Genomic DNA, 26,882 nt, shown 5'->3' with positions numbered 1-26,882 from the left:
TGTCGGAACAAAAGGGTGGGAAAGTACAACAAATCCAATCATCCATTGTTCGTCCTCTCCCAACCCTCATCAGGACGGAAAGAGGGTCATGGGGGTTATGTGTGCGAAGTTTGGTCTTGATTGGGCACTGGATGAGGGTTGCAACGGTCTCGGGAAGTGAGTGGAGGTACTTCAAGTCCCATCATCCATGGAGAGCCCTCCTCCAAACTGCAGTAGGATGTAGAGTAGGTCATGGGGGCTCTGTGTGCCAAGTTTGGTCTTTATTGGTCTTTGTGGGGGGCCACGGTGAAAGTACTACAAATGCCATTATCCTCTGTCCGTCCTCCCCCAAACCTCACCAGGACGTAAAGGGGGTCATGGGGGTTATGTGTGCCAAGTTTGGAGTAGGTCCATTGCCCGTGCTGGTCACAGTGGCCTGTGAAAGTGGCAGCCAATCAGAAAGCTGCCACATACACCGTCCTCCCTCTGCATACAAACACTGACTTTTATTATATACATAGATTTACTCAAATCTAATGCTCATCATTTTTGGCAAAATGACCTTGCAAAAAAAATTAGGATGAGCATTACATTCGAGTCATACGGTCTTCTTAGTGCTGAGCCAAAGCAAAAGGGGAAGCTATTTCAGGAAGAGCTGGTGAACCTATTTGAAGGACATTATCTCTAATTTCATTGCCATGGCTCAATGTTATGGCATCCTGAGATTTGTAGTTTGGTGAAGCACCTACATCCTTTGATAGAGAGGGCTCAAGGCCTAGTCAAACTACAGCCCTCGTGATTCCACAACATTGAACCAAGGCAATTAAAGTGGATTCATTCTACATTATTGATGCACTCCAAGGTTTTATTTTCCATTGCTGAAACTTTCATGTTCCAACACTTTTGTTTTTAAAGAAGAGATTCCAAGCAGGTAGCAACTGGAATGGTCACATTACAAAGAATGCACTTTTTGCCACTGCACATCACATTCAACGGCAAATCCTTTTTCTTTTTGGTGTCAGGGTTTTAAAAAATTGAAGTGTGCATTAGATTCAATGGCGCATTAGACTCGATTTGCATTCTGTCCTCTCACAGAATGCAGTTTGAAGAGAAAATTGAAAGGAGACTTTTTTTCATATCAAAAGCATTGCATAAATTAGTATAAAACTGATAAAAATAGAAGGGGCACATGTGGCTAAATATCTTTTGACCAGAAACGGGAAACAGCAACCGTATTGTCTGTAGCCTCAAACAATTCTTCCTCTGTGCATGAGGCAGGACATTGTGGACAAGCATACAGATGTGGAGTTGTCTGTTCTGCTCCACAGTCACCACAAAGTGGATGGTTTTTCTAGGTCATGCTATTTTGCCAGGTTGTCTTTTGATCTAACCACTCCACTTCTGAGTCTGTTCAGGGACTTCCACGTTGCCTATTCTTGGTTTGCCTCATGGAGGGGGGCATCCAGTTGGGATTTCCTGGTTTAGCTGCCCACAGGGATATTCTTCCTGTTGCTTGGGGAATGTTAAGAGGAGTGCTTTTCCCTGATTTGAGTCTACTGGGAGGAGGCTGATAGCCATATAGTGGGTGGCTTTCACAGTGTTCAACCGTATTTCTCTCACAATTGACAGCAACTTTCCGTCGCTCATCGGGGAGGCGGGGGGGGGGGGGGGGGAATGCCAGCTAGTTAGTAGAGTTTATGAACAGGTGTAGGTTTGAGACATCCTGTGATTGCTCTGCATGTTTCATTCAATGCTATATTCACCTGCTTCACGTGGGCAGACTTCAATGCTATATTCACCTGCTTCACATGGGCAGGGAAGGCATACTCAGCAGTTGAGTCAGACAAGGCTAGAACTGATGTTCTTATTAGTTTTGGGTCTGCACTGCATGCGCTATCAGTAAGTTTCCACAGGATGTGCATCTAGTTTGTGCTTGGTGTTCATGTAGTGTTTCCTAATATGTTAGTGTTCGAGCTAAGGTAATACCAAGATATTTAGGATGGAAACAGTGTTCAAGCTCTTGGCCTTCCAAGGTAACTTTCCATTTCTTGTTAGCTTCATTGTTCTGTAGGAGACGTGAGAGCCATGCATAAATATGTGAAAGTGTCAAGATCCAGTTTCCAGGCCCTCAGTTATGGCGCTGAAAACCAGGGTCCTGACGTAGGACATTGATAAGGAACTTGCAGCTGCTGACCTTGGGAGAAAACGGCTAGCAGTTTGGCAGGGATATTGCGCGGGATTTTGGTTTGGCGGGAAATGCATTTTCAAGTGAGGTGTGCCATCGCACCTGGGGGCTATTATTCTTAATGAAGGAGGGATGGACGTGGCATCTATCCCCAGGGGATTGCTTCTTGCCCTCCTATAGGAAACTGGAACTCTCAAAAACCCAAAACGCTGTAAATAACTCAAAATAAGTTTTATTGATCACAAAGAGTTATTTCTTTAAAACAATGAGCTGGAAACTTCAGAGGGGTGAAGGAAAATATACGTTACAGTCTCAGTTAGTCCTGGGTCCAAGGTGTTTGAAGCTGAGAAGCTTTTCCAAGTTTCCTCTTTCCTCAATGGCTGTGAATGCTGGAGCAAACCACAACCCCAGTTCAGATGGCCTATGTTTGAAGACTCAGGATCTTCCTTTGGTGCCAAAAGAACCGGTTTGAAGGCGCTTGAGACTTCCAACGTTGTTCAGGTTGGTCTGAACATGAAGCACAAGTCTCAAGGGTAAAAACCTCAGAACTGGTGCTGAGAGGTAATTTCAATCAGGGTCTTTTAGAGTCAAGTCTCTTATGTCCATCTGGTAGAAACTCTGATGGCAGAATGAAAAGAAAGGAAACACTCCCCTCCTGCAGGAAGAGGTGGAGCCAAACAGTACTGATTGACAACTATAAGTAACCAATCCATACAACTATACATAAGCAGGGTAAAAGGGCAGGACTAAGCATGATACAACAGTTTAAATCTTGCAACTAACAGTTCTATACATAGGTGGTGCCACTCGCGCCATCACAGAGGGGTGTGTGTATATAAGGAGTGACCAACTGGCGCTGAGCAATCTCGGCTTTTCACATGTCTGTGTTTCCAGCAGTAAAGTTTCTCTTTGACACCAGAGCACATTCCTGTGTTTTCATTGGGAGCTACCGCTGTGAGCTGACATGAAAGGTTGTCATAAGGAAGAGAGAGCAGGCTTGTCTTCTGTGCCCTGGAGATTAGGGGCCCTTCCAGACAGGCTCAATATCCCAGGATCTGATCCCAGGTTTTCTGTTTATCCCAGATTATCTGGCATATAATCCAGTTTAAAGCAGAAAATCATATCCTGGGATATAGAGCCTGTCTGGAAGGCCCCTTAGACTCAATGGAGTCATGGATTCAAATAACAGGAAAGAAAGGAAATTCCACCTGAACATTAGGAAGTACTTCCTGACCATAACAGCTGTTCAACAGTGGAACTCTCTGCCTGAGTGTCCAATGAAGTCTCCTTAAACAGAGACTGGATGGCCATCTGTCGGGTGTGCTTTGATTGTGCTTTTCCTGCATGGCAGAAGAGGGTTGGACTGGATGGCCCATGTGGTCTCTTCCAAATCTGTTATTCTATGATTCTATAACTTACTGTGACTCAATGTGGGAAGAGATGTGTACTCACTCAAAGTCATCATATATGATAATCCACCCGTCCTGAGTTATACAGATGAAGAGAGTGTATAATGCAGTACCCAGGTTCCCAAAATGTTTTGGGACAACACTTCCAAAGAGCGTGACACCAAAGACAGAGAAGACCTACGAAAAGAACAAAACAAGGACAAAATGAAAAAAGTTTGCAAAACTGATGTTTACAGTTGGTTAAAAGGAGCAATACTACAACATGGACCTAGACAGATGCTTAGTAATACCAATCTGTTGTTATGGGTCCTGTCAATTTGACTTACAGTCATCTTTTCTTTTTAAAAAAACTACATTCAGTGTAGTTGTGACAAGATGTGCGGTTGTTGAAAGTTAAGGATTCCCTGATGGACCAAACTTGCCAGGTGTTATATGGGGATTCCAGGAACAGTTTTAATTTTACCTTTAATACACATATAATTGTTTGGTTTCAACTGTATCTGTTCTGTACTCAATTTTAAACATATTTATTAAGCTGTTTTGTCAGTGTCTTTCCATGCTTTTAACTATATCCTTTTGTGTACCATCCCAATATGGCCTGTTATGTTCCCCAATACAGCTTGCACACACTTCTTTCTATATAACAATTGCATTGTTTGTTGACTGTAATAAAAGCATCATTAATTGATTGATTGATTGATTGATTGATTGATTGACTGACTGACTGACAATATGGCCCTTGTGGTCCCTTCCAACTAAGATTTTATATACATAATACATAACTTTAAGATCAATTCAGGGGTCCATGCTAGTCAGTTTAGAACCCCTTTTATCTTAAGTGTTGAAAACCTGCTTGAATATATGAAGTGGTCCATGCCTTAGTCACCTCCAGATTCGATTACTGTAATTCACTCTACGTGGGGCTGCCCAGGCTGTTAACTGGTGCTCCTTACAGGGAGCGGTCAACCCTCCTGTTCAAGGAGCTCCACTGGCTACCGTTCATTTTCCGGTCCCAATTCAAGGTGCAGGTTCTTACCTACAAAGCCCTAAACGGTTTGGGACCCGCCTACCTTTGTGACCGCATTTCTGTATATGAACCCACACGATCTCGTCGATCATCTGGAGAGGCCCTGCTCGCGCTCCCACCTCCATCGCAAGCGCGATTGGTGGGGACGAGGGAAAGAGCTTTTTCGGTGTTGGCCCCTCGACTCTGGAACTCCTTCCCCAAGGACATCAGGCATGCCCCAACTCTGGCAGTCTTTAGGAGGCGCCTGAAGACATGGTTGTTCCAGTGTGCTTTCCCAGAATAAGGAAACTCCTAGCGATATGTCCCTAAATGCACCCTAAATGCACTTTATCAATGATCTAGGATTGTCTGCACACCCCTTTCCTCTCCAAAATTCTATCCTAATTATATATTTCACCTGGTCAAGCTCAGCAATATTTTTTAAAAAAATTAATTATTACATTTGGCCCAGCCATAGGTTTTTAATGTGTTGTTGTGCTATTGTTAATGTTTACTGCTGTTTTTTGTTTATGAGTTTCATATTGTTTTGTGTTGTTGTTGTTTTTGCTGATGTATTGTGGGCTCAGCCTCATGTAAACTGAACCGAGTCCCTTGGGGAGATGGTAGCGGGGTACAAATAAAGTATATATATATGCTCAACTGCTTGAAAAAAAGAAAACAGAGAGAGTGACAGACTATCCTTCCTTAGTAGGGGCAATATATAGTCCCTCTCTAAAAGAGTCGTGCATTCGGGGTAAACCTTGACCTGTTTTTGGGAGCTTCCTGAAATCGGGAAGGCAGATATCTGTTTTTGGGATGCCGAAAGATCTATTTTCTATCAGCCCATTATATCAGTGTAATGTCAAAACAGTATATATTATATAAGTTTAAAATGTCCATATTGCTAGCTGTGAGAGAGTTAATTTTTAGAACATAATGAAGCATGCGTAGAGCAAACAAGAAAGATGTGCAATAGACAAGGAGGCTGGACACTGAATTAATAAGCTGATAAACGTTTGGTATAAATATAGCAGACGTAATTGCTTTGTTTCTTCTCTCTTGCATCATGACTGTGCTAACGAGAAAGTGTTGCTGAAATGAATGAAATGTAAATAAAGATAAGAGCTGCTTGTTGAAGCAGAAACAAGTGTCTGAGGCCAGTTAATTAGATGATAAGCAAGTTGGCCAGCAAATTGTCTTGATATATTATGGGGGGGGGGGGCTTCCTACCCAGACTCCTCTTCCCGGCGCTTCAAGGAGGCTTCTTTTTACCTGCTGTTTCTACTTTAGAGGAGGTACTTGACTGCAGGCACTGGCAGGCGTGCATGCTTTCTGGGTCTGCACGCTATACACGCAATCTCTTTACAAGCTCGAATGTTTTTGATGTTTTCCCCACAACACCTTTTGATGTGGGGAAAACATGTTTTTGATGTTTTCCCCACAAGCTGAAGAGATCAAGAGAAAGTGGCGAGACTATACAGAAGATCTGTATAGGAAGGATATTAATATCGAGGATAGTTTTGATGGTGTGGTGAATGTATTAGAACCAGACATCCTGAGGAGTGAGGATGAATGGGCCTTAAGAAGCATTGCTAACAAGGCAGCAGGAGACTACGGGATCCCAGCTGAACTGTTTAAAATCTTAAAAGATGATGCTGTCAAGGTGATGCATGCCATATGCCAGCAAATATGGAAAACACAAGAATGGCCATCAGACTGGAAAAAATCAACTTATATCCCCATACCAAAAAAGGGAAATGCGAAAGACTGCTCAAACTTCCGTACAGTGGCCCTTATTTCTCATGCCAGTAAGGTAATGCTCAAGATCCTGCAAGGAAGACTCCAGCAATACATGGAGCGAGAGTTGCCAGATGTTCAAGCTGGGTTTAGAAAAGGCAGAGGAATGAGAGACCAGATTGCCAATATCCGTTGGATAATGGAGAAAGGCAGGGAGTTTCAAAAAAACATCTATTTCTGCTTCATTGACTATTCTAAAGCCTTTGACTGTGTGGATCATAATAAATTGTGGCAAGTTCTTGGTGGGATGGGCATCCCAAGCCACCTTGTCTCTCTCCTGAGGAATCTGTACAAGGACCAAGTAGCAACAGTAAGAACTGACCACGGAACAACAGACTGGTTCAAGATTGGGAAAGGCGTACGGCAAGGCTGCATACTCTCACCCAACCTTTTTAACGTGTATGCAGAACACATCATGTGATGTGCGGGGCTTGATGAATGCAAAGCTGGGGTGAAAATTGCTGGAAGAAACATTAACAACCTCAGATATGCAGATGACACCATTCTGATGGCCGAAAGCGAGGAGGAGCTGAGGAGCCTTCTAATCAAGGTGAAAGAAGAAAGCGCAAAAGCTGGGCTGCAGCTAAACATAAAAAAACCCAAGATTATGGCAACAAGAATGATTGGCAACTGGAAAACAGAGGGAGAAAATGTGGAGGCCGTGACAGACTTTGTATTTGTAGGTGCAAAGATGACTGCAGATGCAGACTGTGGCCAGGAAATCAGAAGATGCTTACTTCTTGGGAGGAGAGCAATGTCCAATGTCGATAAAATAGTAAAGAGACATCAGACTGGCAACAAAGATCCGCCTAGTCAAAGCCATGGTATTCCCTGCAGTAACCTACGGATGTGAGAGCTGGACCTTAAGGAAGGCTGAGCGAAGGAAGATAAATGCTTTTGAACTGTGGTGTTGGAGGAAAGTTCTGAGAGTGCCTTGGATTGCGAGAAGATCCAACCAGTCCATCCTCCAGGAAATAAAGCCCGACTGCTCATTGGAGGGAAGGATACTAGAGACAAAGTTGACGTACTTTTGCCACATCATGAGGAGACAGCAAAGCCTAGAGAAGACAATGATGCTGGGGAAAGTGGAAGGTAAAAGGAAGAGGGGCCGACCAAGGTCAAGATGGATGGATGGCATCCTTGAAGTGACTGGACTGACCTTGAAGGAGCTGGGGGTGGTGATGGCCGACAGGGAGCTCTGGCGTGGGCGGTCCATGAGGTCACGAAGAGTCGGAGACAACTGAACGAATGAACAACAACAACAACCCCACAAGGGGAGTTGGAGCTGACAGAGGGAGCTCATCTGCGCTCTCCTGTCAGTCTTCATTCCTGCTATCACAAGGGTTTAACCCATTGCGACACCAGGGGCTGAGGAAGAGTGATAACCTCCTGGAAGAGGAGAGTAGTTTTCAGGGAATGAGGGGGTGTACTTTTTGTTTGCTGGGGAATTACCATATTTTCCGGCATACTAGATGACCTTTTAAGCCTGGAAAATCTTATGAAAAGTCAGGGGTTGTCCAGTACGTCGGGTATACATTAAAATAATAATAATTAAAAGAAAAGAATAAAATCTCCCTTAGTGGCGTGGCCTGAGGAGGGGGGAGGAGGAGGAGGAGGAGGAGGAGGGTGGGGGGAGGGAGGGCATGGGGAGGAGGAGTGGCAGGCTGCATTGCCACAGAGACCAGCTTGGGGTGATGGCCTGCTGGGCTTTCCCTGCGCCCCCGCTGGTCTCCCCACTCTCCTTTCAAGGACCTCCTCTGCCCTTGCCGCTCACCTCCTCCGAAGGCCACTGTGCTTGCCTAGGCCCAAGGAAGTGCCTCTGGACGACAACTTCCAGCAGTGTGCCTTGGATATGTTTGCTGAGGCATTCTGTGAAGCTGTAGTTCTCTGACTCCTATTGCTCCCAGAATATCTCAGCGAGCACATCCAAGGCATGCCGCCGTCCAGGGCTGCTGGGAGTCATCATCCAAAGGTGCAAGGAAACATCTCTGGACAACTCCCAGCAGCCCTGGGTGGCAGTGTGCCTTGGATGAGCTCGCTGAGACATTCTGGGAGCAGTAGGATTCAGGGAAATACAGCTCCCAGAATGCCTCAGTGAACATATCGAAGGCACGCCACTGCCCAGGGCTGCTGGAAGTCATCATCCGGAGGCACTTCCTTGGGCCTAGGCAAGCCCAGTGGCCTTCAGAGGAGGTGAGCGGTGAGCAAGGAGGAGGCCCTTGAAAAGAGAGCGGGGAGACTAGCAGGGGCATAGTGTTGGAAGAGGGGTAGTCTTAAATGGCGAATATATCCCTAACTCAGTATTTTATCTTTAAAAGTTGGGGGTCATTTTATACCCCCAGTCGCCTTGTATGCCATAAAATATGGTAATAAAAAAGATTAAACTGTGATGCCGAAAAGCAGGCTTGGAGCCAGCACCCGTTTCCACTTGCTTTCATGTTGAGCTGATTTTCGTACCAGGAGGGGCCTTCCTGTTACATGCTCCTGAAGTACCGAAAGAAATGAAGGAAAAAGGAGAAATGAATTCCGTGCACAATTCTACTCTCTAACCACTGAAACATGTTCTCATTTGACTTCTTAACCCATGGCTCCCTCCACAGTAAGGGTATCTCCACTGCAACACTGCCAATGTAGAAAGAGGGACTTTATAATTTGTTTGGAAATTTGAGCATCAGAGAAAAAAATTAAGGGAAGGGGAAACAGAAGAGCTGGATCCAATGCATCCAAATAAATTGAAGTCAAACATGTATCTTCAAGTCACTTGTTGACATTCTCATATGTGTCACTGAGTTTTCCTAGGACTCAGAAATGATTTGTCATTGCCTTCTTCCCATCTTTTTTTTAAGCAATGTATGTGTATTTTGAAAAGTGCAGGAGGGCAGGGCATGGTTCAGAAGGGCATGTTGTCGATTTCCCTTTTTTATATTAAAATGTGCTGGTGTGGAAAAAAAATCCTACACTTTTATCTATGTAGAGATGCAAAAGTAAATAGAGACAAACGGGGTTAGAGTTTGTGATCATTAGAATCTGAGGAAAGGTAGGGAGAGCTGATGAAGGTGTCTCACCAACATGATGGCAAAAAGCAGGACCATGATGTTCACCATGTCAGGACCAGACTGTAGGATCACCTGAATCATCCTTGCCAGACCACCCACCAAGGTACACACCTGCATCAGTCGCATGACTCTGGAAGGAATGGGGAAAATAACAGGCCTGTGTGTATGTATATCTGCCGAGTAGCAGAGCTGCAACCCTCTAATCCAGAGCTTTACAAATTTTCCATACTGGTAACACGGTTTTCAGACATGCATCCTTTCGCGACACAGTAATTTAGTTTTACTAGCAAACGGTGGTTGAACCAAACCCTTTTAGGAGTTTCATACAATATATGGTATATATTATAAAATATATAATGTACATATATAAATATAAATTATATACATGTATATATATAGAGAGAGAGAGGTAAAGGTAAAGGTTTCCTCTGACACTAAGTCCAGCTGTGTTCGATTCTGGGGTGGTGGTGCTCATCTCCATTTCTAAGCCGAAGACCCGCCGTTGTTCATAGACACCTCCAAGGTCATGTGGCCAGCATGACTGCATGGAGTGCCGTTATGTTCCCACCAAGACAGTATTTATTGACCTACTCACATTTGCATGTTTTTAAACTGCTAGATTGGCAGAAGCTGGGCCTAACAGTGGGAGATCACCCTGCTCCCTCGATTCAAACCTCCAATCATATATATATTGGGGGTGGCGCAGCAGGTTAAACCACTGAGCTGCTGAACTTGCTGAATGAAAGGTGGGCGGTATATATAAAACATGAGTTTCAAATAATCTGTGCTGTATAATCTGTGAAGTTTGTACATTTTTACTTTACATTTCTTAGGTACTACAGTTGATTTCTGTGTAGTTTTCTCTGTTGCCTCTCCATGGGGTTTCTCACAAACATTATTGTCAACAGATTTTCTTAATCTGAAACTAATAATAATAATAATAATAATAATAACATTTCTTCCCTGCCTCTCCTCACGGCTTGAGGTGAGTTATAACATTGCTAAAACACATAATCAAATCACACAATCATTTAAAAACACTCTGTAGAATACACAGATTGAAACATATTTCCATAAAATACATATTAAAATACACAAAATGAAAAAAATAATATCCACTTTAGTGGTAATTACTGCAACTCAATCAATACACTGTGTAAACTATAAGAGTTATAACTGTACCTATGCTTGAACAGCACCATCACTACACCTCTGTAGTGATGAAACCTCTCAGAATGTTTTTAAATGGAAGTCAGATGGCCGTCTGTTGGGAATGCTTTGACCAGGCATGGACAAACTTGGGTCCTCCAGGTGTTTTGGACTTCAACTCCCACAATTCCTAACAGCCTCAGGCCCTTTCCTTTTCCCCCTCAGCCACTTAAGCACACAGTTTGGAAAGCTCTGCTCTAACCAAAGCTTTGGAAACCGTTTGGTTCCTCTTCAACTCCAAGGATCCTGTAGCTTGCCTGGCAATTGAACATGCTGACAAATTTTTACCATCTTTTAAAAAAACTTTACTCCTAACCTGCGAGGGAGAAAATAGCCTTTGTATAGAGAAAGAATTGGGGAGAATCTGAAAATCCCAATGGACCCCAAATAAGTGTGTTGCTTTTCTTCTAGAGACAACAAGGATTGAATATGGGACTTTCTGCATGCAAAATATGTGGTCAACCACTCAGCGGTAGTCACTTCCTGCTTGGGATTGACATTTATCTCAGTGTTGTGCAGGCCTGGCAAGTCCTTCTTTAAAAATGTAAGACACTATATATTTGTCATGAGTGGATTGCATGAAATTGTATGATTGGGGTCTGGCTAGGAGCCTATTAAGGCTTGCCAAGGCAGAAGATACCATCCTATAACTGAAACCTGGGGAAACACCATTACGGGGGGGGGGGGGGGGGTGTGAAGATTGGATTGACTGCGGTATGAAAAGTGCTAATGGAGGAAACTGTTTTACTGACCTAACTGACGTGGGATCTTTTGGTGTAAACCAGAGTTTCTCAACGTGAGGGTTAGGACTCCTGGAGGGGTCACAAAAGACCATCACAAAACACAGTATTTTCCATTGGTCATGGTGAATAACTCGGGACTATGTCGGTTCTTGTTTTTATTGTATTTTAAAGTTGGTTGTATTGTTTTAATCTACTGCTGTAAACCGCTCCGAGCCAAATTGGGAGTGGTGGTATACAAGTTAAATAAATAAATAAATAAATAAATAAATATATTCTGTGTGGGAAGTTCGGCCCAATTCTATCATTGATGGGATTCCTATTGCTCTTTGATTGGAGGTGAACTATAAATTCCAGCAACTACAACTCCCAAGTGTCAAGATCTATCTTCCCCAAACTCCACCAGTGTTCACATTTGGGCATATTGAATATTGGTGCCAAATTTGGTCCAGATCCATCATTGTTTGATAGGCTTGGGCGGTTTCGTTCGTTAATTTCGTAATTTGTTATTAATTCGTATTTAAATTAGCTTACGATCCGATATTGAGCCATGCAGGAGTAATTAAAAATCGAAACAATTTTTTCAATTTATTTCGAAACAATTTCGAAATTGTTTCTAAATTGTTTCTAAATTGTTTCCGTATGTCTGGTGCAAGTTTTAGGGTTGTTGTTTGTTTTATCAGTGATAAAAAATAAATTATCACACCAACAGTCAACAACAGAGGGAGAGGGAAGCTTCAGAAGTTCCCCCTGTCCCATTTGGAGGGTTTTTTAGCATATTGCGCAATCGCATCCGCCTTTAACGAATCGATTCGTAATTGTTTCATAATTGTTTCGTAATTTTACGAAATTTCGTATATTTCGAATTTTTTAAAGAAAAACTTTGGAATTCTTTTAAAAAACGAAATGCAAAAACCCCCTAAAAACGAAACGAGTTTAGAACCAAATTTTTCCATAGTTACCCAAGCCTATTGTTTGAGTCTACAGGGCTCTCTGCTGAGAGCCGTTCAGCAGTGGAACTCACTGCCCCGGAGTGTGGTGGAGGCTCCTTCTTTAGAAGCTTTTAAACAGAGGCTGGATGGCCATCTGTCAGGGGTGATTTGAATGCAATATTCCTGCTTCTTGGCAGGGGGTTGGACTGGATGGCCCATGAGGTCTCTTCCAACTCTTTGATTCTATGATTCTATGATTCTGGATATAGATAAACTTCAACTCCCAAACTCAAGGTCAATGCCCACCAGACTCTTCCAGTATTTTCTGTTGGTCATGGGAGTTCTGTGTGCCAAGTTTTGGTTCAATTCTGAACTCCACATTCACCTTCAATCAAAGAGCATTCTGAACGTGGAGTTCAGAATTGAACCAAAACTTGGCACACAGAACTACAACTCTCAAATGACAAAATCAATTCCACCGCAGTCCTGTAACCCCACCAGTATTCAAATTTGGTCATATCGGGTATTTGTGCCAAAATTTGGTCCAGTGAATGAAAATACATCCTGCATATTAGATATTTACATTACGATCCATAACAGTAGCAAACTCAGAGTTATGAAGTAGCAATGAAAATAATTTTATGGTTTTGGGTAACCACAACATGTGGAACTGTATTAAGGGGTCACAGCATTAGGAAGGTTGAGACACTGGTGTAAACAACACATGAGATAATTGCTCATTAAGTTTAGGAAGTCAGAAACAACAGCTGCTTAGGTTAAGGATGAAAAACAATACATGTTCGGAACTGATGGAGTTTCAGCAAGTCTTAGCTGAATAATAGGTTGTAAAAACAATCCAGAACACCAACAGCAAGAATTGCTACATAAGGAGACCCTTTCCTCTCAGAAAAGTGTGTCAGATCTGCGGGGAATGCAGAGTCTGAACACCCACCTCCAGAGGCAGCTCAACACGGTATGCATTATGCTTTTGCGTATAGCGTGCGTGTTGGGGGGGGGCGCTCTTGAGGAGCTCTTGAGGTGCCACTGCCCCGAAGAACACCAAGAGGCAGCTCACTCTCCCTCCCTCACAAGTGCCCATTGGGCCTCTCCTCCTCCTCCTCACAGGGCAAGGGAGACAAAAACGCCAGTGTGCGTCCCTCTCCAGGTGTTAGGAAGTGCGCGGAGAAGGAGGGGCGATGCAGGGCGCGCACTTCCTAACGCCGGGAAAGGGATGTGCAGAAGTGTTGCCGGGCATGCAGGAAAAGAGGCATGCACGAGGCCTCTTTTCCCGCATGCCCAGCAACTCCGCTGCGCATCCCTTTCCTGGCGTTAGGGAAACGCCAGCGTGTGTCCTTCTTCTAACAAAAACGCCAGCGTGCGTCCTTCTCCTAGCACCTGGAGAAGGACGCACACTTGCATTTTTGTCTCCCTTGGCCTGCGGGACTTGCCACGCGCGCCTCCCATTGGGCTGAGCCCTGTTGGCCCCGCCCCCTTTCGCTATGTGAGCCTGCAAAGGTAAGTAGAACGCGCTCGGACCCAAAATGGCTGCGGCAGGGCTTTGCCTTTCGCACAGCTTTCAGGCCGGGACGACAAGGGCTCACTCTTTCAGGACCGAATTTCCCTTCTGAGTGGTCAATTTCTCTCACTTCCTGCTGTCTCACCCCTGTTCTTAACTAGGAATTGGATGTTTGGGACTGCCTGTAGTCTTTTTTAATGGGTGGGTTGTTGATTTGATCTTCGAGATGTGAAATGAGAGGGATTTGGGCAGTGTTGGCCCTTTTGCAATTGGCTGGTCACTATCTGAAACCATAGTGTTTTTTTGAATGGATTGGAATATTGGGATACATATATATACACATGCCCCTATATTTATATGGTTTGGGGTGGGGTGGGGGCAAAATACTGTTTGCTTACCATTGAAAATTACCTAGGGCCGCCTCTGCCCGCCTCCTTCCAAGATGAACTGATTGAAGAAGGACAGTGAGCATGGATGGATACAATGTATGTGGAGCGAATGCTAAGTAAGTGTGAATGTTCCCCTTGTTTGTGTAACCAATATAGCTATTATAAAACCAGTTCTGGGTCTGTGTGTCTACTTCTTCCTCTGAAAGTAATCTATGCCAATGAAATTGGAGGAAAGAACATTTTTAAGGTTCTAAAGGCATTCCTGACATATTTTGGGGAGACAAATAGGCTCCCAGTTCCCCAGTCCTACCTGAGCATGTGGAAAAAGGTTTTATCATTCAGCGATGGAATAAGAAAGCCAATGAAGAGAGCTACCACGATAAAAAAGTTGAGGATGTTCCAGCCATCCTGTGAAAAAAGAACAATAGAGAGAAATACTGTTTGAAGCTTACACTGATATACCTCTCACACAGCCCACGAAAAATCTTTTGTATTGTAGACTAGCTGTACCCACCACGCGTTGCTGTGGCCAACCTTCCCTCTTTCTCTCCTTCTTTCCTTCCTTCCTTCCTTCCTTCCTTCCTTCCTTCCTTCCTTCCTTCCTTCCCTCCCTCCCTCCCTCCCTCCCTCCCTCCCTCCCTCCCTCCCTCCTTCCTTCCTTCCTTCCTTCCTTCCTTCCTTCCTTCCTTCCTATCTTTCCTTCTCTTCCTTCCTTCTCTATCCTTCCTTCCCCCTTTTTCTTTCTCTTCTTTTGTCTCTTCCTTCCTTCTCTTTCATTCCCTCCCTCTTTCTCTACATCTTCCCCCTGCCTTTGCTCCCTCCTTCCTTCCTTCTTTCCCTTTTTTATTTCTTTCTCTCCTTCCTTCCTTCTCTAACTTTCCTTCCTTTTTCTTTCCCTCCCTCTTTCTCTCCTTTCTTCCTTCTCTACCTCTTTCCTTCCTTCTCTCTTTGCTTCCATGCTTCCTTCTCCCTTTCCTTCTTTCTTTCCCCCCCCTCTCTCTCTTTCTTTCTTTCTTTCTTTCTTTCTTTCTTTCTTTCTTTCTTTCTTTCTTTCTCCCCTTTCCTCCCTCTTTCTTCCCTTTTTTCTGTATTGTCATTTTGGTCATTTAGCTTTTGGGGGCCTTTTACGTCCCTTCTGGTGTGTTTTTCAGTGTTTTTATGAGTGAAGGACGTACATTGGGTTGTTAGGTGTATTGTGTCCAAATTTGGTGTCAATTCCGCCAGTGGTTTTTGAGTTCTGTTAATCCCACATACATTTTTATTTATAAAGATGGCACTAATAATAATGACTGGGGCTAATGGGAGTAGTAGTCCAAAAAAGTATTTTTCCAGTTTTATTTGGAACCAATGTAGAGGGGTTTTTTTAAAGTATTTAACAGCAACATTCATAATAGTAATAGTAATAGTAATAGTAATAGTAATAGTAATAATAATAATACTTTATTTATACCCTGCCACCATCTCCCCGAGAGGACTCGGGCAGTTTACATGAGGGTCCATCAATACAGTAAACACAATATAACGCAAAAACACAACAGAAAATCAGAAAATAAAATAACGTAAAATACAGGACCAATGTAAATAAGCAGCCAAACAATATAAAATCAAAACATTAGAACAACTGAAAATGATCACAGTGGGCAGGGCCAAACCAAAGATTAAAATTTTAAAACACTTTTTTTTTTGTCGTGTCAGGAGCAACCGCTCCTGTTGTGAGAGAATTGGCCGTCTGCAAGGACGTTGCCCAGGGGACGCCCGGATGATTTCTGATGTTTTGTCATCCTTGTGGGAGGCTTCTCTCTTGTCCCCGCATGAGGAGCTGGAGCCGATAGAGGGAGCTCATCTGCCTCTCCCGGGATTCGAACCTGCGACCTGTCGGTCTTCAGTCCTGCCAGCACAGGGCTTTAACCCACTGCACCACCGGGATAGGGCAATGTAAAATATCAGGCAAGGGGTCCCGGGGGGGGGGGGAGTAGGATTTAATTGCACAAACCAGAAAATAAAGTGCTTCTGAGGGTATTTTATGCAAAGTTAGGCCAGGGGTTATCATACATTCACTCGTTGAAGGCACATTGGAACAGCCACATTTTCAGGCTCCTTCTGATAAATTGCCAGGGTGGGGGCTTGCCTAATATTTCTGGGGAGCGAATTCCAGAACTGGGGGGCCACCACAGAGAAGGCCCTCTCTCTAGTCCCCACAAGTCACGCTTGCGATGAGGACAGGAGCGAGAGAAGCGCCTCTCTAAAAGATCAAAGAGGTCGTGTCGGTTCGTAGACAGAAATGCGGTCGCGCAGGTAGGCGGGTCCAAAACCATTCAGGGCTGCACCTTGAATTGGGACCTGTTTTGTCAGGATTAAACTTAATCCTGACAAAACAGAGGTCCTTCTAGCCAGTCGTAGGAATGATCGGGGTATAGGATGGCTACCCGTGCTTGATGGGGTCACACACCCCTGAGGACACAGGCTCGCAGCCTGGGGTTCCTTCTGGACTTCATTTTGACACTTGATGCTCAGGTGTCATCGGTAGCTGGAAGGGCCTTTCACCCGTACCTCGTGAAATCTGACTTGGCCATGGTGGTCCATGCACTAGTTACATCCAGGTTGGACTACTGCAATGCACTCTACGTGGGGCTGCCCTTGAAGACAGCCTGGAAACTTCAGTTTTCCAAAGATCTGTGGCCAGATTGCTCACGGAAGCTAGTTACAGGGAGTGGTCTACCCTCCTGTTTAAACAGCTCCACTGGCTTCCAATAAGTTTCAGGTCCCAATTCAAGGTGCAGGTGATCACATATAAAGCCTTGAACGGTTCGGGACCTGCCTATCTTCATGATCGCATCTTCCCCTATGAACTAGTACGGACCTGAGATCTTCTGGGGAGGCTCTGTTCTCTCTTCCACCACTATCTCAAATGCGGCTGGTGTCAATGAGGGAGAGGGCCTTTTCAGTAGTGGCCCCCCAGTTCTGGAACTCCCTCCCTAGGGAGCTCAGACAGGCTCCCACTTTGTCCTCTTTTCAGAGGGAACTAAAAACCTGGATGTTTCCTTGTGCCTTTGATTAAGCAGTTCACCAGAAAACTGTCCTGTCCTGTCCCTACTTTAAGCTCTGCACTTTATTTTGGCCCTCTTATTGGCCACCTCGACACATTCAGCAGTAGTTCCCCAGCCCTTGTTTCTTTCAATTTCAGCACCTTCCATGGGCTTCTGTCAGGAATTAATGCACTTTTGAACCAGAACTCAGCTATGTTCCCTTTATTTCAGCCATACTGCTTTATGATGTTGTTTTTGATTGTGTTTGTTTTATATTTTATTTGATTGATTTTATTGTGTTTTTGTTTTTATCTGTAATTTTTGGGCTTGTCCCTTGTAAGCCCCTAGGGTGGTGGCGGGGTATAAAAAAAGTTAAAATAAAGTTAACATTAAAAACAACATAACATTATAAATAAAGGCATCACATCCACCTCTGCAAAAGTATTTAGTACCGTCTCCCAATTTTGTTTGTGCAAATAAGGATATGAGCTTAAATTTAATTTGAAATAGAATTAAAATGGATTTTCCAGAACATCAAAAGCTCTGACAGAGTGTGATATGGAGAAATTCTATTCTAAAAAATAACAGATCCAGCATATCTACAGATCTCAGTTGGCATTTGTGTTTGGCTACCTACGCTAGTTAGGGGGCCGCGGTGGTGCAGCGAGTTAAACTGCTAAGCTGCAGAACTTGCTGACCAGAAAGTCAGCGGTTCAAATTCATGGGATGGGGTGAGCTCCCATTGTTAGCCCTAGCTTCTGCCAACCTAGCAGTTTGAAAACATGCAAATGTGAGAAAATCAATAGGCACCGCTCTGGTGGGAAGGTAATGGCACTTCATGCAGTCATGCCGGCCACATGACCTGGGAGGTGTCTATGGACAATGCTGGCTCTTCGGCTTAGAAATGGAGATGAGCACCACCTCCAAGAGTCGGACGTGACTAGACTTAATGTCAAGGTCTTTACCTTTACTTTACCTACACTAGTTAGAAAGCTGAAATAGAACACAGTACACATGCATGTTTTTAGGAGATTGACAAAACACCCAGTGAAAATTGACACGTGCTTCAAGATTGGTGTCCTGTTCTCACCTTCCAATACAACAAGAATCCATAGTACCAGCTGAGAAAGACTTCACAGAGAAGTAAAGATAGGACAACAGTATCTATGGCAGAGAAGAACTCGAAGTATCTCTACAAATAAGCACAGAAAAGAACAAACAGGCAGTTTAGATTAGGACAAGTAGAAAGACACATGCAGAGTCAGAGGCCCTACCTATGCTGCCATTATAATCCAGAGTGATCTGCATTATATGGTCATATAATCTAATTCAATGTGGTTAAACTGAATTATGTGATCACATAATGCGGTTCAGTCTGCATTACAACGGGAGTGTAAGTAGGACCAGAGAGTTTAGATGTACATGTGCACCCAACCACAACCCCTTCCTCACTTACTCATTGGGACTGATGGGCAGGACAGGAACATTAGGGCTCCATCTGCTCTGCCATATAATGCAGGCTTTAATATTTTAGTTTTCAGTTTACCACTCTACCTTTCTACCAATCTATCCTCAAAGTGGCTAAGAAGGATTTCAAACATCGAAACGTCTGTATCTGACATACATATATATATACATGTACACAATTTTTATTCTCTTATCACTTCCAGATTGCTTATTATTATTTTTTTATTATTAACTTTATTTGTACCCTGCTAACATCTCCCGAAGGACTCGATGCGGCTTACAAAGGCCAAGGCCCTCAATAAAACAACAACAATACATTATATAACTCATAAGCAAACCAAAAAACATTAAAGCAAGAACAATAAACAATAAAACAATACACCATGACACATTTAAAAACTAGGGCCGGGCCAAATGTAATGGGTACAGTTAAAAGTGCTGGACATGACAGGTGAAATGTAGGATTCTAGGATAGGTGCAATGTGCAGACAATCTTAAATCTCTAATAAAGTGCGTCTGGGACATGATGCTGGGAGTTTCCTATTCTGGATAGGCCCACTGGAACAGCCAGGTATTCGAGCTCTTCCTAAAGACTGCCAACGTTGGGGCTTGTCTGATGTCCTTGGGGAGGGTGTTCCAGAGTTGGGGGGCCACCACAAAGAAGGCCCTGTCTCTTGTCCCCACCAAGCGCACTTGTGACGCAGGTGGGATCGCGAGCAGGGCCTCTCCAGATGAACGGAGGGAACATGTGGGTTCATATACGGAGATGCAGTCATGCAGGTAGGCAGGTCCCAAACCGTTTAGGGCTTTGTAGGTAAGCACCTGCACCTTGAATTGGGACCGGAAAATGAATGGCAGCCAATGGAGCTCCTTAAAGAGGAGGGTTGACCTCTCTCTGTAAGGAGCACCAGTCAACAACCTGGCCACCACCCGCTGGACCAGCTGAAATTTCCGAGCCATTTTCAAGGGCAGCCCCATGTAGAGTGCATTACAGTAGTCCAATCTAGAGGTGATTAAGGCATGGACCACCCCGGCCAGATCAGCCTTTACGAGGTACGGTCGCAGTTGGCGCACGAGTCTCAATTGTGCAAAAGTCCTCCCGGCCACCGCCGACGCCTGAGCCTCAAGCGTAAGTGATGAATCCAAGAGGACTCCCAAACTGCGGACATGTGACTTCAGGGGGAGTGTAACCCCGTCCAGCACAGGTTGCCACCCTATACCCCGATCCAGTTTACGATTGACCAGGAGGACCTCTGTCTTGTCAGGATTGATCTTCAGCTTGTTCATCCTCATCCAGATAGACACAGCGGACAGGCACTTGTCCAGCACCCAAGGGGCTTCCTTGGAATTAGGTGGAAAGGAGTAGTAGAGTTGTGTGTCATCTGCATAGAGATGGCACCCAACTACAAAACTCCGGATGACCTCTCCCAGCGGTTTCATGTAGATGTTGAAAAGCATGGGAGACAGAATAGAGCCTTGCGGGACCCCACAGGTCAAAGGCCAGGGGTCCGAGCAGGCGTCTCCCAGCTTCACCATCTGGGATCGACCCTCCAGGAAGGACTGGAGCCACGACAAAACCGTGCCCCCGAGACCCATCCCAGAGAGTCGTCCCAGAAGGATACCATGATCAATGGTATCGAAAGCCACTGAGATGTCCAAGAGAACCAACAGTCACACACGGTTCGTTTACATGGTTCGTTTACTCTATGTTTTATTTTAATTGTAGTAGTCACCTTACATTTATTCTCTACTGCCTCTTGGAGCTTCTTTATTCTATTTTTACCAATACTTGTAAGTTTTCTTTTTAAAGAAGTTAGTAAAGTTATTCCAGTTTGTTTTGTTTAATGGTGATCTATTCTGGGCAATTTTTTGGGTTAGCAGATCCATATTCATAATGTCCATTGCTTTCTGAATCCAACTGTCTTTCGCTTTCCAAAATGCCAATGACTTTTTATATCTTTTTTGTTTATTTTGTTTTGTCTTTCCGTTTTAAATAATTGTCGATATTTGTCTGTGTCTATGTTAATGTTATCCACTAATAAAAACAAAGTTAAAAAAGGAGAAAGATTTCAAACATAAAAGGGAAATGAAAACAATATATGAGGGTTATCCGAAAAGTAAGGTTACAAGATTTGTTTTAAATAGAAAAGAATGAATATATTTTAATAACACTTACATGGATTGTAGCATACATATTACGTTATTTTTCCACGTAATCACCATTCAAAGTGTTTTCCACCCAGATGTTCCTTCAATTTAGTGAACAAATAATAGTCACTGGGTGCGAGATAGGGGCTGTGAGAGGGATAGCTTAAAATATCCCAACCAGAGGAAGTCAACAACTCCTGTGTTGCATGAGCGGTGTGTAACACGCATTGTCATGAAGGAGACTGACTCCCGCCGTCAGCATCCCACCACATTTGTTTTGTTTTTAAATTTTTAAAATTATTTTATCATACTTCAAATCATTTGTTATACATTGTTTATTTTATAGCAGATACATATTATTCAATACAACCTACCATACTTTAACTTTTGGCATCTACTGTTATTTTTCTGCTTATACATATTATCTATCCCTCACCACTGTGCTCCCCTTCCCCCCTCCCAAGCCACAGCTTTTACATATCATATTTCCAAAATTTCAATTCTTCTTGTGGAGGTAACTTTCCTTTTTTCTTTTTAAATCCTTTTTCAATAAATTTTCTCCATACATCATCAATTTATTTATTATTTATTTATTTACGGCATTTATATGCCGCCCTTCTCACCCTGAAGGGGACTCAGAGCGGCTTACAAGATATATTTTCATACAATATATTATATTATTAGCATAGTACAATATAAGTATTATATATTACTATATTGCACTATACCATTATATTGTAATATTATTATAATATAATCACTTTGTTTCCATATACCTCTTTTAACTTTTAATGATATCAGCTTATCATTTAATGTTAATAAGTTTGTTATTGCATCTTTATCCTCTTTTTTCAATTGTTTATTATTATATAATGATAATAAAGCTATACTAGGACTTATTTCTATTTTAATGTTCATTGTATCCTCTATTTCTCTAAATACTTTCCCCCAAAAATTACTTACATATTTACATTGCCACCACATATGTATATATGTTCCTGATTCTTGGCATCTCTCCAGCAATTTTTGAGTAGTTTATATTTTCTATTCTTACTGGTGTTAGGTACCAATTCCATATTAACGTATAGTAATTTTCTTTAACCCGTATTGATAATTTTTTAAAATGTCTTTGTCTCCATCATTGTTGCCACTCCGTTTCATTTATTTTTATCCCTAAATCTTCTTCCTAGACCTCCTTGAGGATGTACCACATTTGTTTTGGATGGCTCTGTGAAGTGTCTTCATGGTTGCATTACATACTCATTTTGTCACATGCTGTCTTGACATTACATCCTCTCCATAAACTGAAATGATTTTGTGATGAATCACAGATGCGTTCATGCCTGTTGCATTTAGGTAGCGCATTACAGCATGAACTTTGCACTTGGAGGGAAATGGAATGAGAACACTCATCTCTAACCTTCACCACAATGCCAGTCAATGAGCTACTGATGACTGGCAATGCTCGTTCGCTTCCGCTGGCTTCCCACTACTCGACAGTGATACCAACTTACCCTGAGCAAATTCCCTGCAAGTGCTATGTGCCTTGTAAACGTACTTTCTGGATAAACCTCATAATATCATTATACTAACAGATCTATTAAAACTTTTTTTAAAAGATTAGAAAAACCCTCTTAACTCATAAGGAAATAATATGTACAAGTTATTGAATCTACAGGGTGTGGCAGCATAACTTCTTTTTTTAAAATGTGCGCCATTCAGTCAGTTGAAGACGTAGCGGAGCGCTAGTGGTCTCGTTTGAGAGGCGGGAGTATAAAGTTTTGTCCTGACACAGTTCAGTCGCCATCATGCGTTGGAACAGTGAGGAGTGTGCTTTTGCCACTGAGGCCTACTTTTCAAGCGGATGTTCCATGATTGCAACCCAGCGCACCTTTCAGAATCGCTTTAATTTAGCCCCATTGGCTCCTGTCCTGGACAATCAATTGTGACGTGGGTCACTACATTCAGACAAACTGCAAGTGTGACAAGATGAAGAACTGGAGTCCCTTGGCCCATAAGATTACCTGAGAATATTGAGGCAGTGAGAGCTTCAGTGTTGTGATCATCATGGCATTCTGCACGCAAACATGCGTCTGCCCTTGGACTTTCCGATCGTTCTGTGAGGAGAATTCTTCATGATGATCTTCATTTCCATCCTTACAAGATGGCGATTGTGCAGGAACTTTCTGAACGTGACTTCACTTCTTGGAGGAACACGTGTGAGGTTCTTCTCGAAGTCGTTCCTGAGGACGCTATTGTTTTTTTTTTAGTGATGAAGCCCATTTTCATTTGTGTGGCTCCATCAACAAACAAAACATGAGCTACTAGGCTGACAACAATCCTCGAGAATTGCATCAAAGGCCTTTGCATTCACCTAAAATCTCCGTGTGGTGTGCAATTTCCTCAGCTGGAATTATTGGTCCCTGGTTGTTTGAGGAAAATGAAGTCTCAGTGACAGTGAATTCGAACTGGTATGTAAACATGTTACAGGATTTTTTTTCCCCACGGCTAGATGGGTTGGACTTAGGGGACATTTGGTTCCAACAAGACGGTGCAACTGCACACACTTCAAGAGCATCGATGGCTGTTTTGAGGGAACACTTCCCGGAGCGCCTCATTTCAATTAGGGGGGATTTGGAGTGGCTGGCCTGCTCTCCAGATTTGGCCCCTTGTGATTTTTTTCTATGGGTTTTTTTGAAATCCCATGTTTATGTGAACCGTCCAAGGACCCTACAAGATTTGAAGACCAACATCCAGGAAGAAATTGCCAATATAACGCCTGCTATGCTGGCAAGAGTCATGACAAATGCCAGAAATCGGTTTACTCAGTGTATGGAGAATGGGGGACGTCATCTACCTAATTTGACCTTCAAAACTACGTAAAGCAAAACTTTAGTTATGTGCCTACATTATAAAAAAATTCTGATTCATACAATAGGTTTTATTAAGTTTTGAAAAAAGGAAGTTATGCTGCTGCACCCTGTAGAAGTTCAGGTAGCTGGCACTATTTAGGGGAAAGGATTTCTCACTCTGCCTCGGACCTATAGAAATTAGTGTGATGTGGGTAGGAAAATCTTCTGTTTTATTTCAAAATGGGCTGTGGCAAAGCTTAAGGGAAAACCAAAGATCTCAAACATTTTACTTATCCCGTGTGATGATGTCCCTTGTTTTCGCCACATACTCCACCCGGAAAGAAACACACACAGAATACAGTCCACTGAGAGTAGTGGCCACTCTGTTCCTGCTTTTGGAGGAGAAATATGAGAGGCTGCTGAAGTGGCCAACTAGCCATACCACCCTCTCCCTGGCCAAAGGCCTGAACATAATGAAAAGGGGAATGAAAGAGTGCACTGTATCTCACTAAAAGGCTCTTCAATCCTGGCCGCAAATAGCTTAGTAAACATACCTCTTCCAAAGTGGGGTCTGTCCGCATAGAAATAAGAATGGCATTAAACATGATGAAGGTGGCCAATAAGATCTTGAAGGCTTTGTGATGGAGAAACATCCCCATACATGTTTTTGAGACAAACTCTTCCACATCCCAGTCATCCTGTTTGAGAAGAGAAAGCAGAGCTGCATCAGACTGAAGAAACGCCCCGGCTCCATCTGAGCCTTCCTACAACTCCCTCATCCGCCCCCATTTAGTGTTGTGAGTTGGTTGTGGCTGAGCGCATTGCCATAGCTTAATTGGCTTGCTCAAGGAAACTGACTCAGAATTTTCTGCAACTGATTTCCTGATTTTAGGATCAGTCACAGCCTGAACGTTTTCCATTCTGCAAAACAGGCTTCATACCATGAATTCTAAATGCTTAATTTCTTCATTGTTTGTTGCATGTATGTGGTCAACAGCATCCAGCTGGGTCCATCTCTTCATGTTATTTACCATACTTGTAAAGCTTAAAGGCATTTGAAATTAAGCTAAGAATCACTTGAAACACAATTGGATGCCACAGGGGATTTACCTTATACAGACCACATTATAGACTACAAATATCACATGCAGACTGATGGGATGAGCGATCCTTGGCTTAGCAGCAGTATATGTGAGAAGGAGGTTCAGTTATGGGCAACTCAGTTTAATTTATTTATTTACAGCTTTTATATTCCGCCCTTCTCACCCCGCAGAGGACTCAGGGCGGATTACAGTGTACACATATATGGCAAACATTCAATGCCAATTTTTGACATACAGACATATACAGACATACACAGAGGCTATTTAACTTTTTCTGGCCACCATGTCGCTTTCATTGTCCATCTGCGACGCTGATGAAGCACTTCCGCATTCCCCGCATGCTTCCCCGCTGGAATGCTTTGCTGGAGTCTTCTTTATGGCCTCATAAATCAGTTAATTTAAGAAGGATAAAGGCCCCTTCTACACTGTCATATAAGCCCATGGAAAGCAATAGTTTAAATCAGCACCCCTGGGCTCAGATGCAGAATAATTGCACCGCATGGAAAGCAATGGTTCAAAACAGCATCCGTGCCTCAAAGGTTCAATGGGGTTTGACGCAGAACAATTGCACCCCATAGAAAAGCAGCGGTTCCAAACAGCACCTCGTCTCAAGAGTCCAATAGGTTCCGATGCAAAACAATTGCATCCCATGGAAAGCAATTGTATAAAAAAGCACCCCTGTCTCAAGGGTCTAATGGATTTTAGATGCAGAACTATTGCATCTCATAGAAAGGGATTCTGGCAGATTTGCATGAAGAAAAAAGCTGGGGGCAGAGACTTAGTGCCTCTGTGTGATGAGGAAGGGAGAGGGTGCCTACAGGGAAGCACTAAAAAGTCCAAGGAGCGAGGGAGGATAAAGTCAGCTCCCGATTCCTCTCTTTGCTTAGCTTATCAATGCTTCTCCATTCTGCCATCTGATAAGGTCCCTAGAATAGAGAACAACAACAAGAGTCATACCTGAATACAAGTGATGTCCTTGCAGTTGATCTCCACTAGCTCCTGGTCGCTTGTGTTTCCTCGGTTAGTCTGCTTATGTGTCCAGGAGACATGGAAATGTGCAAAGATCTTTTTTAAGCACCAGCAAATGAACTTCCCGAAGACGTATCCCAACATCTAGGCGGCACATCTACTATACCATCTGCAATGCTTAGGAGTGTTCCCTTTTTTTTGGATGGCAGCTCCCCAAATCCTCTGGCCAGCATGACATGCCCTCCAACTGTTCCGATCTGGCAGGGACAGCCCCAATTAGTTCTGTCTTGGCCCACTTCTTCAGATGCTTTTAGGCCCCTTCCACACAGGTGTATAAAATCCACACTGAACTGGATGATATGGCAATGTGGACTCAGATAATCCAGTTCAAAGCAAATATTGTGGATGATCTGCTTTGATGCCCTGGTTATCTTGTGCATTGTATATAAAATCCAAGTATTTATTTATTTATTTATTTAAAACATTTATATTCCACCCTTCTCACCCCAAAGGGGACTCAGGGCAGAGCATAGCATATACACGGCAAACATTCAATGCCGGGACACAAATTCACATACAATACATAAACATTAAAAAACATTTATCAAAATATTAAAATACACCATTTAAAACCGTCCTAGTCATCCACGTCAAATCTAATTGGCCTGGTCATCTTTCCCACAGCCAAGTTTTTACCATTCTTCTAAAGGACAGGAGGGAGGGGGGCGACCTGATCTCACCAGGAAGGGAGTTCCATAGCCGGGGAGCAATCACTGAGAAGGCCCTGTGTCTCGTCCCCACCAATCATGCCTGTGACAATGACGGGACGGAAAACAGGGCCTCCCTGGAGGATCTTAATCTCTGCAATGGTTCATAGGGAGATATGCATTCTGACAGGTAATTTGGGCCAGGGCCATTTAGGGCTTTATAAGCCAAAGCCAGTACTTTTAATTGTGCCCGGTAGCAAACTGGCAGCCAGTGGAGCTGGCGTAACATGGGAGTTGTATGCTCCCTGTATGCCGCCCCAGTTATTAACCTGGCTGCTTCTCATTGGACTATTTGAAGTTTCCGAGCAGTCTTCAAAGGCAACCCCACATAG

The 26,882-nt window shown here is 43.4% G+C and overlaps 1 protein-coding gene across 1 annotated transcript in view; it reads right to left on the bottom strand.

The window, feature by feature from the left end:
- Positions 1-26,193, bottom strand: part of LOC132780820 (cation channel sperm-associated protein 4-like) — a 38,820-nt gene extending 12,627 nt beyond the window's left edge. The window contains exons 1-6 of the mRNA XM_067460742.1: positions 25,772-26,193; positions 24,266-24,409; positions 18,335-18,436; positions 14,529-14,626; positions 9,442-9,562; positions 3,617-3,750 (exon numbers count right to left, since the gene is read on the bottom strand). Coding sequence (XP_067316843.1) covers positions 3,617-3,750; positions 9,442-9,562; positions 14,529-14,626; positions 18,335-18,436; positions 24,266-24,409; positions 25,772-25,927 — 755 coding nt within the window. The 5' untranslated portion in view covers positions 25,928-26,193. The remainder of the gene's footprint in view (positions 1-3,616; positions 3,751-9,441; positions 9,563-14,528; positions 14,627-18,334; positions 18,437-24,265; positions 24,410-25,771) is intronic.
- Positions 26,194-26,882: the final 689 nt, after the last annotated feature.

The sequence above is a fragment of the Anolis sagrei genome, chromosome X, assembly GCF_037176765.1.
Source record: "Anolis sagrei isolate rAnoSag1 chromosome X, rAnoSag1.mat, whole genome shotgun sequence".
In the NCBI taxonomy this organism is placed as follows: domain Eukaryota; kingdom Metazoa; phylum Chordata; class Lepidosauria; order Squamata; family Dactyloidae; genus Anolis; species Anolis sagrei.
This window is presented reverse-complemented; position numbering and strand designations above follow the sequence as displayed.